This window comes from Amblyomma mixtum, chromosome 6 (genome assembly GCF_055824585.1).
Source record: "Amblyomma mixtum isolate Tamu chromosome 6, ASM5582458v1, whole genome shotgun sequence".
In the NCBI taxonomy this organism is placed as follows: Eukaryota; Metazoa; Arthropoda; class Arachnida; order Ixodida; family Ixodidae; genus Amblyomma; species Amblyomma mixtum.
Window position 1 is genome coordinate 92,812,582 of NC_143017.1, and position 19,237 is coordinate 92,831,818.

General features: G+C 51.3%; 1 protein-coding gene across 1 annotated transcript; it reads right to left on the minus strand.

The window, feature by feature from the left end:
* Positions 1-3,551: 3,551 nt before the first annotated feature.
* LOC149339701 (sodium-dependent phosphate transport protein 2C-like) lies at positions 3,552-18,793 on the minus strand. Its single transcript, XM_089550974.1, has 8 exons — positions 18,541-18,793; positions 15,570-16,367; positions 14,409-14,669; positions 13,383-13,574; positions 13,175-13,290; positions 12,928-13,045; positions 7,875-8,453; positions 3,552-4,469 (listed from the first exon to the last, which is right to left on the minus strand). The coding sequence occupies exons 1-8, from the start codon at positions 18,791-18,793 to the stop codon at positions 4,222-4,224; spliced, it is 2,565 nt and encodes an 854-aa protein (XP_089407100.1). The 3' UTR covers positions 3,552-4,221.
* Positions 18,794-19,237: the final 444 nt, after the last annotated feature.

Sequence of the window (19,237 nt, forward strand, 5' to 3'; positions counted from 1 at the left end):
CTTCTTACCTTCAGCAAATTTGGAGCGCTGGTGACGCATTACGAACCAGACAGTGTGCTTCAGAACCAAACCCCCTGGGCTCCAAACTTTTGACAAAGGCTTTACATGGTTGACGATGCGAAGGGAGCGTTACTTTTCATTGGAGGACGCACTGGAGAGAGTGTAAACTATAAAACAAGAATACTCCTGAAAGGAAAAAAAAAACACTATGCACTTAAAACAAGCGATATTACACTGAGATGTGGTCACGCGGTAGGCTACTCTGATAATGGCGAGTTTCACCTAAAGATGGTTTTTAGGTGATCTTCAATATAAAATTAAAATTATAAAACCCTCGTTTCTTTCATATTGCAGTGTCAGTCCTTGCAATGTGATGCACGGCTTTTCGCCCTAATCTCATGTTTTGGTCCGTGTTCTCAGTTCGTCATTTTACCGCGGGAACTCGCTCTGCACGCTCCGAGCATTCTAAGAAACTTCGAATTAGTGTCCTGTGCTGCCCATTTCCCCATTCAATCGAATTAACCGCCTTTTTTTTTTAAAACTCACTTTCGAAAACAGGAGGAGTCGGCCAACGCGTGGAGTGGCGGCTTGCCGCTGTGCCATCGGCGGAGTGATACGTAGCGATCGGCGAAAGCAGAGTCCACGCGTATTTCTGCTTCCGTGGGCCTAATTTGCGGCTATGTAGTCTGCGACTGAGACTATTAATTCACGGAAACCTAACAAACAAAATAAAAGCGAAAGCGACGCCGACTCCACGCGTTGGCTGACTCTTCTTTTCAAAGGTGAGTTCAAAAAGAAGGCGGGAGCCGGGACGTTTAATTCGATTTTGTAGGGAAATCGGCCTCACAGGAAAGCAATTCGAAGTTTCTAAGAATGCCCTGAGAGTGTACACCGAGTTCCCGCAGTAAAAAGACGATTTCAGATCCCGCTTCAGTGCACCTTTAAGGGCAACAGTGATTCCAAGAGAAGACAAGCATAGCAGGGAGCAAAAGAAAGTCAGATGGGAGGATGAGATTAGGAAGTTTGCGCGGATAAGGTGGCCGCAGCTGGCACAGGTATTAATTTAAGGGATATATAGGTGATACTTTTGTCCTGGTGTGGACGTAGTTAGGCTGTTGTTGATGATGATAATGCACCAGTTTTATTAATACGAGAGGAAATGCGTAGTTCGTGCTCAAGTGGCTAATATATTTCCACTGTTGTGCCAAATTTTAAAAGTCAATGTAGGGGTCACGTTTCTGAGGGAAAACAGTTTAGAAAAAAACAGAATGAATACACAAATATGCACGTTGCCGATATATGGGGAGTGATGCCGTTTACCTTACGCCGGCATTACGATACTTTTCAGGTTGCTTCGGTCTGTACTTGTGACCTTCACTCAGGACGACAAGGTAGATCATACCGTGTCTTACTTCGTTCTTGTCTTCGTAGTTATCTTTGTGGGTCGGTCTTAAACGGTGGCCTAGGTGGTGTAACCCTTTCCGGGGCTTTTTGCGAGGGCCTCCAAATCATTGCGGTAGCACTGGAGCGCCCATGCGAATGAAAACCCGGCACCCTTCTGTAGGTATACGAGGTCTGTTAGAAAAGTATCCGACCTTTAGCCGAAGAAAAAAAACTGGCATAACTGGAGCGTTGGGAACCTAATCACCTTCAAAGTAGTCTCCTTGGGACTCCACATACTTCTCCCAGTGGTGCTGCCATTGTTGGAAGTATTCCGAAAAGGCCCCTTTCGGAATGGAGTTAAGCTCAGCTGTCGTTGCAGCCATAATGTCCTCTCTTGTCTGAAATCGCGCTCCTTTCAATGGCCTCTTGATTTTGGGAAACAGCCAGAAGTCACAGGAGGCCATATCAGGAGAGTAAGGAGTCTGTTGAACTACAGCGGTCTGGTTTTTCGCGAAAAAAGTGTGAATTTAGTGCGAGGAATGTGCAGAAGCATTGTCATGATGGATGCGCGGATTTCCTGTTGACCTCAACTTCGGCCTCTTGCGCCGCAGTGACAAAATTGGAGCCCACGTGCTAACGCATTTCCCTCCGCTTCAGTCGCATTGATCGCCAAATTTCGCTCTGCGAATGTGTTGGCCTCACCTTAGCACATATTGTCAAGTCACCTTCAACAGTTCGTTTTCAGCGCCAGTGTACTTAGCTATCTTCATATTCGTAAACAGTGCACCTGACGAGCGCAGTGACTACACCGTCCAGGATTTTTAACTCTTAGAGTGTGACATTTTGTCTGCTGTTGTGGCCAGAACTTGCAGCTTTTCGCGCAGTTTCTCCAAACTACACAGGGAATCGTTAACCCAGTTTGGCTGAATGCCACCCTGCTCGCATTTTCCCGGCATGACACCCGTGTTATTGCATGAACACGGGTGTCATGCCGGGTGTCATGTCTGCCGCTGTTCGAGCATGTGTAGACACTGCTTTGGTCCGAATCATAGTAGTTACAGCCTCGTGCTGTTGATACGAGGGTTGCTATCCGGTCGTATTTGGAAATGTATTCATGCGCTTCAAAACAATCACTGTCGTTCGTTCTCGGTGGAGTATGAAGCAAGCTCTTAGCAACATAAGTTTGGTTAGTGGCCTGACCGTTTGGAGCATATTCAGCATCCCAAATGAGGAACTGCTCGAAGTTTTGCTCGTCCCATTGTTGGTCAGACGAAAATGCGTACAATGCTTCGTAGATGGTGCCTGCCTGCGAAAGCGACATAGCATGGTTGTGACAAACCTGAGCGCCGGAGGTCGTACTGAAATTGCTCTTCGACATGCAGTACTGCAACCTTCCAGAGTATGCCGGTTGGTCGAGGCATTTGCGGAAGGACTGGTCAAGGTTGTGTGATTTGCTGCCATCGCGGATCACGGAGTACGTTTTTCTGCAGCTTCGCTTGAAGAACCATGGTATTCGATGTCCAAAGCAGACCGTCGCGCAGGAAACGTTCCAATCGGTTTCTTGAATGTCGAACGCAATGACGCCGTTAAATGCGCTCGCGTCTTTGTCCTGGAAATCGAACCAGAACTCCGTCAGTTCGAATTATGCCCCTAATGTAGTCGACCAGTGTGTCGTGCATCGCAGATACATTCACTAGCTCTGCTGACTGCGCATTACACCGTGAATCGCTTGTGCCGCTTCGGCAGCCTGCTCGAAAAGCAGTAAACTTTTTATGACCCTTCCTCGGTTGCGATGCGCCCTGGCCCGTTTGAAAGGTAGAACTCCGTCTCGCACAGGATAGTAATGTTGCAGTAATCGCAGGTGGTGGATACCCCCGAGGTCTTGACGCGAAGGTCTTGCGGGTCGCGCTAATCCCACGATATGATCTTCGATTCTCCGGACGCATCGTCGGTCCCAATGTCCTGGTTTTCCAGTTCAAGAGGCCTACTTCGCAAAGGCAATCAATCCATAGGCGTAGGCTACGCGTTCGCCAAGCTCATGGACACGGTTCGGCACTGAAGCGTCGACTCGCTGACAGTCGGCGGCCTCTCCAGGCTCAGTAGGTGACAGTAGGCACGCAGTGGTGCAGTTTCGAATTAGATGCACTCCACGGGTCTTGGCTCGAGGCTTGGCGATGTGGACTGCGCGCCATTAGAGGCCTGGAGATGGCGTCACTGCTGCTTTCGTCTCGTTTAAATTTTGAGACCAATTGTATTCTCCGCAACGGGTGGCCATACTTCGGCCTCCTCTTGCAGTTATGCACCCCACGGAGGAAAGCCCAACTTGCAGCTATTGCTACCTTGTCTGTGATGCCTCTGGTCGTGAAAACCTTGCGTGTATGTAGCATACTGTCCAGTGCAGAACTTTGTGTGCCGTTGTTTTTGCACGCAACTATAACAACACAAGGCAAAGTGAATGTCAAATATTTACTTCATTTGTTCATTGCACACTCCACTATGAATGAGGACGAAGATCTAGGGTCCGCCAAAACGCAGCGCTCATTGCATGCACAGTGCAAAACGCATGCACAGTGCCGTCTGCGTCGAGCGTCTAAGCAAGCACGCGCCTCTCGGTTATAATCACAGGCGACAGCTACGCACCGCACTTCGAGATCAAGGCATCGGTGTCTCGTAGGGAAGAGAAGAATCCTCCCATGGTCTATAATATACATCAAGTTTACACAAAACAGGTCATTTTAAATCGCACATGCATCGAGTGCGTAACGAGAATCTGTGAACGAAGCACGTCTTCGAGCGGGCGCTGGTGCACAGCCACCCGGAGCGCGCCTGGCTGCGTCCCTAGGGCATGACCGGGGCTGTGGCAGGCGGCCCTAGGAAGGCGTCCAGCATGCGGCAGCGGCGCAGCAGTCGCTCTTCGAGCAGCGCGTCGAGCGGCGCCAGCGAGTGCATCCACAGGGGCAGCCACGCCCAGGAGCGCAGGAAGGGAGGCAGCCAGTGCGGGTGGTGCCGTTGGGCCGTGTTCAGCGCCACAAGGAGAAACGCGGCCAGCAGGAGCGGCACGCCCACGGCACTGAACAGGGTGCTGCCTGTGTGCCGGGTGAAGAAAGGGGAAAGACGTTTAGAAGGGATTCTCAGGTGTCGCAGGCTGCACGACGGCGGGAGGCGGTAGCGAAGAGTTCTCAAAGTTTTCGAAAGACAGCCAGGAGATTTCTTAACCTCCATGTACTTATATTTCAGTACAGAATCATGTCTTTGGTTCGCCTTATTCTAGATGCAGCCTCCGCAGCCGGCATAAAACCCGGGAAATCGGGCTGAGGAGCTGAATGCCGTATACGCAGAGCCACCAAGGGTGAACAAGAACTTGTTTGTTGCCACCTGGAAAATAAATGCTTCGCAGGAGGGCACATCGGTGCCAACTGTCTCGCTTATGGAGTTTCTATGTCATTCGACGAGGGAAGATTACTAAAGAGACAATGCTGTTTTATTTCCGTAATGCAGTTAGCTCTGAGAAGAATGCAGTCACTGAACAATGTAAACATGAAGGTGAGACGTTGATTACATTATCTGCATCGCAATGAACCAGCGGATCTTGTACAGCTTGTTCGTTGGGGAGACCATCAAACAAGGGGGCGAAAGAATTGCCTGCATCGTCGCGTAAACGTTTTACAGCTCATTCTTTAGACCTAGGTCTTTACAAGGCAGTTTCATGGCGCCAGCGACTCAGAAGTATTTGAGGCATTCTTTTTAAATAAAAATTTCTAATGTTTACAGACGCCTAAAGAGGGGGTGCATGATAGTTTATAGAGACGAGTCAGCAGATACTACTTTACAATAGACCATATTCACACTGCCAATCAGATGGTACAGAATTGCGCCCAATATAACCAACACCTATTTATAACCTTCATAGATTACGAAAAAGCATTTGACTTAGTCGAAACGTCAGCAGCCATTCACGCATTTAGGAATCAGGCTGTAGAAAACCTTATGCAAAAATACTGGAAGATTTTTGTAAAGGATGTAGAGCTACCTTAGTACTCTATGAAGTCAGCAATAAAATTCCAACGAGGAAAAGTGTCAGGCAGGAACACACGGTCTAGCCAATGCTATTCACCGCCTGTTTACAGGAGGTATTCAATGGCCTGGATTGGGATCAGGTGGGGATAAGAGTTAATGGAGAATACAATAGCAATCTGCGACTCAGTGATGACATTGCCTTGCTAAGTCACTCAGGAGATGAACTGCAAAGCATAACCAATGAGTTACACAGGCAGAGCAGAACGGTGGGGCTAAAAATTAACATGCAGAAAACCAAAGTAACATTCAACAGTCTCGCAAGGGAACAACAGCTCACAATTGGTTACAAGATGTTGGAAGTGGTAAGGGAATACGCCTCTTAGGGCAGGTAGTGGCATGCTGATCCGAATCATGGAAGGAACTAACTAGAAAAATAAGAATGGGGTGGAGAGCGCTTAGCAAGTCCTCTCAGATCATGAATGAATGTTTGCCGATATCCCTCAAGAGGAAAGCACATAACAGCTTTATCTTACCGGGACTTACCTCTGGGGCAGAAAATTGGAGGATAACGAAAAAGGTTCAGTTTAAGTTAAGGACAGCGAGCTATGGAAAGAAAAATGGTATCTGTAACGTAACAAACAGAAAGAGGAAAGAGTGGGTCAGGGAGCAAATCCTACTTAATGACATTCTTGTCGAAATCAAGAAGAAATGGTCTTGTGGAGGGCATGTAATGCAAAGGAATGATAACGAACCGTTGGTCCGTAACGGTAACGGACTGAATTTGAAGTAACGGCAAGCGTAGCGGCAGACAGGCTGGCGGATGAGATTAAGAAGTTTGCGGGGATACGGTGGCCGCAGCTGGCAAAGGACAGGGTTAATTGGAGAGATATGGGAGAGGCCTTTTCCCTGCCGTGGGTTGATGATGACTTGTGGTTACGACAGGCCTAAAAAAGGCATAATGGCAGTGCACCTAGCCGCGAAAGAAAGGAAACTACGTCCTATTTTTCTTGATGGAAAGACTACTTGAGCAATGAGCCCATGCTAAGATGGCGGAACGAGATTAGAAGAGTTAGCACTGCGTGCGAAGCAGCCGGTTCTTCATGGGAGAAAAAAAAATGGGAGGCTTTTAACGTAGATAAACCGGCTGAGCCTGATTGGCTCATGGTTTTGCTTTGCTGGGTCGGCGGCACGTCTGGCGATTTTAGACCTAGGTTAAGCTCTGATCGAGGTTAAGCTATTCTGATCTGTTCGCGCCGCAGACGAAAGTTGATGAAGACGACGACGTGCAATGCACAATGCGAGGGTGTAGTGCAGTATAACGCGAGGCCTGATCGGCTGCAGGCATGCTTCTCTCGAGCAGCGGCCATCGAGGTTGATCTGTTCGCGCCATCGCGGGTTCGAATCCCAGTCGTGGCGCAGTATTTATTTATTCAAGGTCAAGATTAAGGATTTGGCGATGAATCGGATCTTGCAGCTTTGGTCGGGAAGTACAGCTCTAGCTCTAAAAACTCGCAGGACGGTCACTACTGTGGACGGCGGGATTCAGCGGCAGCTGTTGAGGTATTTTCAACAACAGTATTTTCATTTCGCATTATATTGACGTAAGGAATTTGAAAGCGACATGCATGAGCAAACTTTTTAGCTCTCCACACAAATTCGTTCTTTCACTGGCTGCGCTCTCCAGTCCGCCGCCCCAGGCGCGTGGCGCCACCGTCGCTGAGCCTCTCCTCGGCTAGCGCGTTTCGCAGCACCGGCAACAGACGGAGCGTGTTGCTTAATCCGCTCTTTCCCGTTACTTCCCTCCTCCTTTCATGGCAAAAAACAATCCTCGCGATTCCGGTGCAAGCCACCCTCCGGTTGCGCATTCCTCTGTCCTCCCCACACTTTCTATAGGGCAACCTTCCTCCTCCTCCTCTTCCACCATGGTTACCACCCTCCGGTTATGCCGGCTACATTACTACTACGACGACGCGAAACCCAGGGAATGGAACTTTAACAGCTGTCGCCGTAAAATGTGATGAAGAGAAATCTCGCGCCAATTCTTCGGCTCATATGTAACCCTGGCTTTCATCGCTCTTGCTCGCATCGCACAGGGGCTATTGGTGCTGTGCGCTGCACTTCTGAGGAAGACGTCGCTGCTGGGCATGTTCAGCGGGAATTCTGAATCTTTGAGATAGAAGGCTTTACTGTTTACGCAATATCCCCTGCAATTGACAAGGAGCGTAATCGCCGGCACGCTACTGGCGCTACTGGCGCGGTTCAGGTGTCTGTCCTCAGCGAGACGCACTGCGCCATCCCTTACTTCACACCTCCCTCCTCTCATATTCCATTCCGGCTCACTGAGTGTTCTAAGCTACAGAGTCATGCTCGGGCGCCTTAAGACGTGCGTTGGCTGCCCCAGCAGGTGTGAGTCACTGCGGGGGTAGATTCTTATCCGTACGCACGGGGACTCCTTGGGAAAGCGCTCCACTCACCGGCGAAGGAGAGCAGCAGCGCCAACAGCGGCAACGTGACGAACACGACCAGCAGGTAGGCGACGGCGAACCAGCGATAGTGGGCCGCCGTGGCCGCCAGCAGCTGCGCCAGCGGCACCGGGAACCGCATGAACGGCACCGGGTAGAAGAGCAGCGCTCCGTACACGTTGAAGAAGCTGTGGCACAGGGCCAGTTGGAGCGTGTCGGGCGTCGGGTCGCCGGCAAGCGCCGCCAGCAGGCCCGTGCTGGTGGTGCCAATGTTGGCGCCCACCAGCGCCGGGTAGACCCGCTGCATCCCCGCCACGTGGTCGCCGGCCGACGCGGCGAGCAGCGCCAGCGCCGAGCTCAGCGCCGTGCTGCTCTGCATCACGAGCGTGGCGACCAGGCCCAAGCAGAAGCAGGCGTAGCCCTCGAGCAGGCCCTGCGGCATCCGCGACAGCGCCATCTGGAGCCGCACAGCGGGGCTCAGGGTGCGCGCCAGCAGGCTCAGGCAGCCCAGCATGAGCAGCAGCGACAGGAAGAGGAGCACCAGGCCGGACGCCTGGTCACTCAGCTGCAGCCGCGCCAGCGCATTCTGGCCTGCAGCGACAATACGGCAGTTGCAGTCCTGCAGGTCTTCCATACCCAGCAGTTCTGGACGAAAGCATTTTTGAGCAGGAAGCCGTTCATGAACGCAACTTTTTCACATAATGCAAGATTTCACTATAACAATCAATATATCCGCAGATCAACCGTCGGCGCTCTCGTATTTTTTTTTGTGTGTGTAAACGTTTTTGCTGTCGACAAAAGCGTTTCCCATTGGTTTTCTATGGCAGTCTTAACTGTTCGATGCCATCGATGGAAACCCTTTAAAAGAAAGATTTTGCTACATATAAGAAGACTGAACCATTACCTTCTATTTTTTTATAAGAGTATCTTACATTTTGCTTATTTTTCCGGGAATGTTGAACGTGGTCAGCCTCAGACGTTCTAATAGATGTGCTTTTTAAGTACCTTCTCTGTATGTCGTGCATATATGAATTTATGGTCGGTGTATGGGTTGCAAGTCGCGCATTTAGTATGCTTTGTTTCCGGAAGGAGGCTGGGAATCTGGTTGCTTCAAAGGGTTCGCACCCAGTCAATAGCGAAGAGAGATCCTACAGCATTTAAGAATATACCTTCACTCCCTTTGTGCTGACCGATTTTGTTGCTGGAAGGACGGTTTGGGACGTGGAGTGTTAGAAAAGAGGGCTACCCGGTACGTCCGTTAAGAAAAAGCGCCTATTTTTGAGTTTCTATTGCAACCAATTCTTTCTCTATATATAACTATGAAGAATTGGTTGGTTGTGCTGAGAGCCATGCCGAGCGACCCGATGTATGTATTGAGAGCTTTGCATCCTATCTCATATTCTGGACCGGATACTGCCCAACACGGACTAAGCATTAGCTAGCGTCGATATTTCGACTAAGTGCCTGTACTGGAGTTGATTTAAATTTACGGGACTGTCCTGGGCTAAAGCTTAGCAAGAAGGCCAGCCGCATATGCTGTTCAAAGGTGACAACCAGGGTACGTTTGTCATTTGCGCCCTTTGTCCAACCTGACAAACATTAAGGAGACGTCTATTGTGCCGTGCACGTTTGATAAGACCAGTGCAGCAGTAAATTTCAGGTTCTTCTTCTTCTTCTTCTTTGCACCACAGGTGCACCGCCAGAGACGGTTGGTAACTCGAACTGAAGCTCTTCGCACCAGGGGTGCCACGTCAGAGACGCTCTTGTGATCAGTTGACACGCAGGGATAAAAAAAGGGCAATAACTGAGGTTTATGTACAGATATTTACAGCGTACAGAAGTTTAGACACTCGAGACAAATTAAACGGCAAAAGACAAACAACAAAAAGGTGGATCTGGCTAATACTAGGGGAGGCCCCTACTCGGCGTTGCCGAAGATGCGTTGCATCTGACCTTAGCGCAGAACCCTGCTTCCAGCTCCGGGGCCCGGTTTTAAAGCCCTAAAGGCCCGGCCCACATTTCGTAGCTTCCAATCATATTGTGCTCTCAACATGATTGGTTCTTCAAGAGCCTGGCCAGCCCTCCAGCTGCCGTAAAGTAGAGCACTCTCTCCACCACAAAATAAAAACAAACACAAATAGACATCCGTGCCAGCACGTGTGCGAATCAGTACCGCGGGTGGGGGGGACACCCGTATACCTGCCGGCGCGCTCGCGAGCGGCCGCGTTCCAAGAAAGGAGACGCTTCGCTGTCAGCACCCCCAGCCGCGTTCCGATGAGCCCCGCGAACGCTACCGAACCCTTACACGCCCTTCCCAAGATTCTACAAAGGGCTCAAATGCCACTTTTAGAATTATAACAAAGGGATCGGTACGGGTCACAAAACCACCCTGTGGGTGACATACCGCAGCTACACAAACACTGGCACGAACAAAACCAAAAACAAAAAAAATGCACACGGGCACCAACACAACACAAGCAAATTGCACACTCAAATACACGCGGTGACACGCTTGCTGTGCGCCGTAAAACGGAGTCCAAGTTGACAGGCTACTCAGTTCACTTACATGCACGCCGTCGTCCTGCTCGCGAATGAGCACACAGACACAGACACTCGCGACTGGAGCGTTCACAGCACTCGCCCAATGCCCACGTGAGCCTCCTTAGTCGCACCGAGCGTCCCTGTGTACATTCGAGCCACCACGTGTTGTCAGTAACACAATTAACGCCTAAACGGTAACTAACTCATTAGGCTGGCGCCACAACGGGGCGCGAACTGAAAAGATGGTGCCCTCCAGGATCAAAAACGTCCCGGGTTTTGATGGGTCCAAACCCCTCACTACACGACGCACCTGAGGGCCCGCTCTCTCTGGCGCGCCGGTACGAACCGCCTGCTGCGTAAGAAACATCTCTCTTGCCGAGTTCAGCTGTAACAGTGCGGCCGGCTTTGCTGAACATAATTTGGCGTACCGCAGCACGGAACGTACTGTTCCACGCGCCGACATTCACTGTGAAGGCTATGCGCCTGTCCCCTGGTACTTTGGAGCGTTTGGAGCTATTTGCACCGTTCCTGCACGGGCAAACATTTAAATCGCCGCTCCCTGCTTGATAGACGCTGGCCGGCTTCGTGGCATCGTCTGCTGCACGAGCTGACTCGCCGTCGCTTGACCCGAGCTTGCCTTGCGGCAAGTCGCCACTCATTTCCGGGTACTCAAATGACCTGGCCAGACACACATCGGGTGCGTTCCACAACTGTGTGGCGCTCTGCCCGGTCGGCCCAGCAAGCCCGCCTCCGTTCCCTGGCTCGCATGGAACGCTCTTTCCATCAATGACGCTACGGGGCCCTTCATGCCCTATGACCGACACAGTGTGCGGTTCCAGCAACGCTAGACTTTCTCCTGTCACTAGGTCCGCGATCTGACATCTGTCGTCGCTGGCCGTTCCCTGCTGAGCTAAATGCTCTTTTCCGCAGCTTGCTTGAGACTGCGTTTTTGGAATTGTGAGACTCACTTCCAACAATCCTGAGCACGCGTCCGCGTCCCTGGTGTCATTTGGGATTGAGCTAACCTGGGCGGCCGTGTCGTCGGCGTGCGCGTTCACCGCCTCTGATACCGCGACGCTGCGTTCCGTCAGGCTGCTTTCTTGAACTGCGACTCCAGCTTCGCAGAAATCTGGCTCACTTTTTACTCCTGCCTGGTTTTCTTTACCTGTGCTTGACAGGCATATGCCTTTGCCTTCCGACATTTGCGTCCTCTCTGCTCGGGACTCGGAGCAGTTCTCCCTGCCTAGTTGATTAGCTCTCCTTGACTCCTTGAGCTTAGCCAGCTCAAGCTCTAGCTGCTGGCGCCTTGCTTCCAACGCCTGCAAATCTGGAGGTTTTTCCTCGCATAGCGGCGCCTTTCCTCCATTAACTTTTGCAAGCTCAGCCTGATAGTAAGCTAAACGCGCCTTCGCCAATTCCACTCGATACCTCACATCGAGTGAGGGCTGGCATGGATAACTCTCCATACCGCCGTCTGTATCCCTCAACTGTCCTACCGGCTCGAACACAGGGACGTGAACAATGCGACCAAGGAAACTCACGGTTTCGATGCGTCGATCCGCATTGCCAGCTCCTTGGCGTCGGGGTCCACCGCCACTTTCCCCGTACGCTGCGATGAGCTGCCGCACGCCGCTGGTCCGCCGCCGGTGATCGTCGAGTTCCCGACGCGCTGCTTCCTTGACCGGACGCAGTCCCGCGTCGCTGGACTACTGCCGTGGTCCTTGCATCCTTGCCGCCGTGTCTCCGCAGGTCCGTTCACGAACGCTGACCTGTCGCCTTGTCGTCACCTTACTCCCTGCCTTGTCTTCTTCCTGCGTCGTCTTCCGATGGCCGCAGGATCCTGTCGACTGCGCCAGTAAATTTCAGGTTCTTCTTCTTCTTCTTCTTTGCACCACAGGTGCACCGCCAGAGACGGTTGGTAACTCGAACTGAAGCTCTTCGCACCAGGGGTGCCACGTCAGAGACGCTCGTGTGATCAGTTGACACGCAGGGATAAAAAAGGGCAATAACTGAGGTTTATGTACAGATATTTACAGCGTACAGAAGTTTAGACACTCGAGACAAATTAACGGCACAAGGACAAACAACAAAAAGGTGGATCTGGCTAACACTAGGGGAGGCCCCTACTCGGCGTTGCCGAAGATGCGTTGCATCTGACCTTAGCGCAGAACCCTGCTTCCAGCTCCGGGGCCCGGTTTTAAAGCCCTAAAGGCCCGGCCCACATTTCGTAGCTTCCAATCATATTGTGCTCTCAACATGATTGGTTCTTCAAGAGCCTGGCCAGCCCTCCAGCTGCCGTAAAGTAGAGCACTCTCTCCACCACAAAATAAAAACAAACACAAATAGACATCCGTGCCAGCACGTGTGCGAATCAGTACCGCGGGTGGGGGGGACACCCGTATACCTGCCGGCGCGCTCGCGAGCGGCCGCGTTCCAAGAAAGGAGACGCTTCGCTGTGAGCACCCCCAGCCGCGTTCCGATGAGCCCCGCGAACGCTACCGAACCCTTACAGCAGCGTACTTACAAGGTCTCACACAGCGACTTCCATTGAAGGCGCAGCATGTGCGTACGGTGTGTATTACAAAGCCGCTGCCGTCGGAATGCTCGATGGCCATCTTCTGAGGCGGCTTGGCTTCTTCCAACTGTAACAACACGGTTCTGTTCAGTGCTGAGTGTGAATGTGTGTGCTCCATTTACTGCACGAGTGCACCAAATGGAACAGACACGATTGTGTATGCCACTCTTCTTCCAATGGCACGCAAAACGCGTACCTGAACGATTAAGCTGGTCAGCGGCCGGGTAAGTGCACGCAGGTGGTTGTACCGGTGCAGGCGATGCTTGCGGTCGAGGGCCTCCACTGCCATCCTGGATGACGATTCTAAGAACGCTGTGGCGACAAGTGTTTGCAGGTTGTAGCCGAGGTATACACAGCGTAAGTGCGGTGCTTTCTTTACGAAGCACAGAGGGCTAGTCTCTCACCGAAGGCGACCTCGAAGGGAAGCAGCACGACCAGCGTGAGCCAGTTGAAGAGGCAGTGCGCCGTGGCCACGGCGAAGGCCCTGCGTAGCTCGTCGCGTCGCGTCACTTGAGACAGCGCGGCCACGCTGCTCGTCACAGAAGTGCCCAGGTTGGCCCCCATCACGATCGGTATAGCCTGCTTCACGCTCAGCACTGCAACCGCATCAAATAAGTTGCGCACGAAAAACATGCAGTAAGAAGAAAGCCCGCATGCTGCCGGTGAAAAGGATGTACTAGCCGAGCAAAAAAAGAAAATACCTGTAGCTGAGCGAAAGCAAGTTTGCCGCCTTACAACAAAACACGCTGCCGGGTAGCGCGCCATGTTATCTTCACTGTCAAACAGGTTGCATGCACATCGACAAGAGATCGCAGGGCGTGCACTATAGAAGTACTGCGAATTTAAAACCGCGGTAAGCAAAATTCAGCATAAATTCGCTAAAGGCCTTTCGTATCTTGTGTCCGATAAGTGCGAGTGGCGACAGATGTGTTTTTGGGATGCGATGTCCCTAACTCCCGGTATAGCGCAAACATTTTAACGGGTTCGACTTTCATTGTTGCCAGACAGAGCCCCAAATGTAAAGTTTTGCAGTAATGTGCAGTGTTCTTGTGACCTGCAACTCGCAGCAGTATAGTATATACTTGATTGCATTTTCTTTGCACTGTAATGCCTCGCGTAAGCAGTCCGTTCAGGTGTAATTCCTCATTAACTTCCACATGAGGACCCCCTTATGATTAAAAAAATAAAATAAAATCTAATACTCTTTCATAAGAGCTTCGCAGTTAAAGAAAAATTCCTCGTCTGGAGCAGCTCTAAGGAAGGTTGTGTTGCGCACCTCTCCTAAGGTTCCTAAGGCGGCTGTGAGCAGGCGAACTGGGACTAAACTGGGCGATTTGTTAGCGCGAAACGCTTCTCATATACAAGGTGAAGATAGGACGAGTGAGCGGCGAGGTCGCTGTTTTCAAGCAAGGATCATGCGGAGTACGCACGCTGGGATCCGACCAAGGTGATGGTGATGGATGTGGACGATGACGAACTCTGCACGAGTACGGTGACGAGCAGTCCCGTCATTATGCCCACGACGGGGTTGCGGATCACATCGCTCTTGGGGCCGCGGCTCAGCGACTGCTGTCCGGCAAAGAGCTTGAAGGCCGAGCTCATCAGGTCCAGCGAGACCAGGAACAGGTACCAGCACCCCAGCAGAATGGCCGTCTTAGCCGCCATGGAGGCCATGAACTGCGCCGAGCCTTCTGCGTATGGGTCGGGTGGTACAGGTCATCGCAACTGCGGTTCTGCAGGTTTATCTGTGCTAGCCTGGAGCTCCACATGAAGTTCAGTGAATTGGAACCTGCAGCATGCGCTGCTGCTTCTCAGTGATAGGCCAGTAGACAAAACCCATATGAGCATAAGCAGGTCAAACGGCGAGGTTACTGCGTGAGCACTACGTCCTTATTTCCATTCTTACAAATGTGTGCGCTGTCTAATTGCTATTTATCGCAACCTGTCCCATAGTTTATTGAAACCTGTCGTTCTCGCATGGTTTTTTTCGTGATAGCGAGTTCCTGCAAATGCTGGCGCAAAACAAAAGGCGCACAAAAGAGATGCCCCGGCAAGGCTGCTTATCTGCACCAAAATTATGTTTATGGAAGACGCCGCAGTACTGGCAGCCGCCAGAGTTACCATCCTTTGTATGAACAAGTTTTACTGGTATCCATAACCAACACGTTTTTTGTGCCGGTATGTCACGAGCTCAAATGAGTGAACTTTTAGTTATTTCCCATTATGTTGCAAGCAGGCATTAACGCCGATTCGACAAACGATAGAAAGCGAGAAAGACCAATCTGTATTCCGTTATGCGCAGTATACAGGGTTTTCTCATAATAAAGTTCACTCAATACGGTCCCACCTCTAGCCCGTAAGATCTTTCTATTGTTCACTTTGCCTGACACAGTTGTGCTCTAAAGGAGCACTCATGTTCCATCGGCCGATCAATCCCTTGATCCTGCCCTGTGCATTGTACTTTTATCACCGCTGCCGGACCGGCGTTGCGAATCAGCACTCGCGACAGGCATTGCTAGATTTCATTAGGTATGTTTATACTACACGTAAATGACTTTTATGGCTTTGCAATTGTACCGCGTGGTCTTCACCTTCTCCCTCATCTGGCTGCCGGTTGCTGACGTCGGGGTCCTCCACCTGCAGCAAGGAGCGCACCGACAGAACACTCGAGAAGGTCGCCTCGCAGCTTTCACCACCACCGCCTTCGCCCTTGGCTGAGGAACCAGCGACGGCGGGCACGGCGGCCGCATTCTTCGGCTGGCGCTCTTCCGGGACTCCGCCGACCTCGGGCGACGAAGGGCGCTCGAAAAAGCTGGGTATGGTCAAGCGCGGCGGGCGCGGCAGCGCACCGGACGCTGAGTGGGGCTCCCTGCGGTCGCCGAGCGTCGTGCTCATCTTTCCGACAGCCCGACCAGCTGGCTGGGCCAAAGAGGTCGAAGGAACTGTGGCAGTAGCCGAAGAATCCAAGGACCTTCCAGCCGCCTTGCTGGGCTCCCGGTACGAGGTTCTCCGGAAGGTTCTTTCTTCTTGTACCGGCTGTGGTACGACTGCAGCTCTCTGGGCGCTGCGCGTCTTCGCCGTGACGCTAAGTGCGTCCCGCGTGGCCCTTGCCTCGTTCGAAGGCCGAACGTCGCGCCCGCTGCCTCGCGAGGGTGCGGGAAAAAAGGCTCTGCTTGCCGGTGCCGCTGCAGCCGCCGACTCAACCGCACGGCGTCGAGCAGGGACTTCCAGGGCCGGTTGTCTTCCGCTGTCTCGCGTTCGGCGGCTCCGTGGCGCGGCGGTGGCCTCTGAACACGGCTGCGCACTCGCAAGCGGCCTGCTCATCGAGCTCGAAGGCGAACATTCGGACATCGCCAGGAAGTTGCCCGCCGTTTCGGAGCATGCCTCGTCTGCAAGTACGAAGGCTTCTTTGAAGTTTAATTTCAGGGGTATGCACATGTCCAGCTTAACGGTAATGATAACTAATGAGTATCAGTTGATAAATAATTGATTACAACATTGGATGCCACGCTTGTGCACGGTAGGTGCTGTTGTACGTAGAATTCTGTCAGCTGTGATGAAATATTTACGGCAGGATGGTAGCCGCTTTATTTAGATGATCAGTGAAAAGCACTGAGTACTCTGCTTGTCACTGTTGCAAAGTGGCGTGAAAATGAATGGATCTAATCGAGTGGCGCAACCTCTCTCAAGCATATTCCCATAGAGGGCATGTGCGACTATTTAAGTCTCACACAGGACCATGGCGTCCAAATAGCCGTACGGGTTTCAGCGGTTTCTTTTGCAGATTCCATGTTGAGAGACATGTCTTAGAGTCAGCCTTCTATGATATTTAAATATGGCTGTAACACAGCCATCTTGCTGGTAAAACGATGTGGCGGTCTTTTTACAGAAGCTGGAAAAAGACGGGACAGCTAAGACTGAGCGCGTACAGACAAAAAAAGCGTCAGTTGTAATTTAATGTGCCCTTTCTTGGTTGACAGGTCCACTTCGCGCTTTTGTAAAAAAAAAAAAAAAGACCTCGTAGCACGTACCAACTTGCTCTAACTACAATTTTGAAAGGGGAGGAACACGTGAGCAATAAGCCTATTATCTGGAGCATCTGAGCACTTGTTTAACAGAGCTGTACCCTGTTTAATAAATAGCGTGCAACCACGCTTCTGTCTAGCCTCCCACCGAGCTATCGCGGAGTGAGTTGCGACAGTGTGACACACCACTGGAGACGCCTGATCGCTCTCACGGCATCCGCGCTCAAGAAATAGTTCTCTATCAGTAAAATTTATAAAGAGAACGTTCAATAACTGAACTCCTGACTGCCTTCTCCATCATTTGCAATACCGAGCATGCCGTTTCGTACCGCTCCATGTTTTCGTCGAAACCCTCACCAAGGCTTCAAGTAGTATACGAGTGGTTCGCTTTTGCAGGCGCACTATTATCGTAGCCTCCACATAGTGCGCTGTGAGTGTAAAACGTAGCGACATTAAAAAAAAAGTGAGAAAAACATAAGCCAAAATGTGCGGTAACACTCGCCTGCTTGAGCTCGTTCGCGCTTCATGTTGCGATGAGTTATTAAATTGCTTTTTTAAGAAAGAAAAGGGCGTAGTAACTGTCTCACTCCTGGTGGAGACGCGTGAACCGCGCTGTATTGGAAGGGACGAAGGATGGACCCGTCGCTGTGGCTCAGTGGTTAGGACTCTCAGCTACACAGCAGGAGTACCTGCACGAACCAGGCCGCGGCAGCCGCGTTTCGATTAAGGCGAAACGCAAAAAACGCTCGCGTGCTCTGCGATGTCAGTGCACGGTGAAGATCCCCAGGCGGTCGAAATTATTCCGGAGACTTCCACTACGGCACCTCTTTCTCCTTTCACTCTCACCACCTACCTCCCTTCTGTTACCGCGCGGATGAAGTTTCCAACGAGAAGTGATGAGACAGCTGCTGCGCGATTTTCTTTCCAAAAAGAAAACAGTAAAATAAAAGGCGGCATTGAGATGAGGAAGAGGGAAACAGGCGTCGCAGTGGAAGGTGCTGGACTAATTTCGAGCATTTCTGGTTTTTAGTATAGTGAACTAGAACACTTTCTAGTTCACTATACTTAAGTACACTCTAGTAGAGTCTTTGTAAAAAAATATAGAGCCCAAGGTCTTTGCTTCCAAGCCGTGTAGTGGTGCTCCTAAGCACATCTGACAATCCTAAGCCTGGGAGGGTTGAGGACTTAAGTTCCTCCCGCCTTCCTAAGATTAGGGTCCCTGAGTGTGCAAGAGGAGCCGCGCTGCAGGGCTCAGAAGCAGACCCCTTGGGCTGCACACTTTTGACAAAGACTGTACACTATAGTTCTTAGACGTACACTGACATCGCACTGGATGTGCGCTTCTTTTGCATTTCTCCACCATCGAAAAGCGGCCGCCGCGGCCGGGCTCTGTGCCCGCGACCTCGATCTCGGCAGTGTAAGACCATAAACCCTTAACTGCGCTTCATTCTAACTTCATCGCTTGTGCGCGCTCACTTAGCGCTCGCATAGCACCGCAGACCCAGCTTTTAACGACTGACGGGTCGTAACAGCTCACCTTTTCCTGTGCTTGCTGAAAGGTTTTTTTTCCCCTGAGGTTGGCACACCGGCCGTTTCTTGCTTCGGCGACGCGTCAGGGAAGTCTGGGAGTCCGACATCACGTCAGGGGCTGCCTCGGACTTCGGAGGGTGGCTCGGAAGGCTGCCAGACAAGCGAGTCGTTCCTGCGGCGCGGCGCTCGCTGGGCTCTTCTTCGTCGAACGTCGAATGTCGCGCGCTGGCACGAGGCACGAGAACCGTCATCTTCAGCATTGTTGCTGACGTTGATAGTGGCTCTCATGTTAATATTTGCAAAAATTTGAAAGGGCTTCAGTAATTCAATAAAACCTCAAGTCACCTTGGGCTCGGAAAATGATAAAAACCATCTAGTTTAGAAAACACAAAAGTGTACTGCGGGCAGCTGCTGGAGTGTTAACAAAGAATTAAAATTCATTTTTATTAGCATTTAGGATGCAAGCGTATTGCCTTACCAATTTTCACGCTTACAAACACACGACACAATGAACGAGAGACGATTGCTACAAAAAACTGGATGGTTAAAACGCACTAAGCAGCTGTGACTGTTCCAGAAATGAATAGGCGGACTTCAGAGAGAGAGAAAAATGTTTAATGCATAGTATAGTTGGGCTTTTGTTGCCGCTCTTGCCTGGTTCACCAGCGAAAGCTGGTCTTCCAAATGTGAGTTGGACAGCGCCG

Coding starts and splice junctions, on each gene's coding strand:
- LOC149339701 (XM_089550974.1), bottom strand. CDS start 18,793: ATGCTGAAGATGACGGTTCTCGTGCCTCGTGCCAGCGCGCGACATTCG. Junction 16,368..18,540: donor TTCAGCAAGCACAGGAAAAG/GTGAGCTGTTAC, acceptor TCGTACTTGCAG/ACGAGGCATGCTCCGAAACG. Junction 8,454..12,927: donor AAGTCGCTGTGTGAGACCTT/GTAAGTACGCTG, acceptor TTGTCGCTGCAG/GCCAGAATGCGCTGGCGCGG.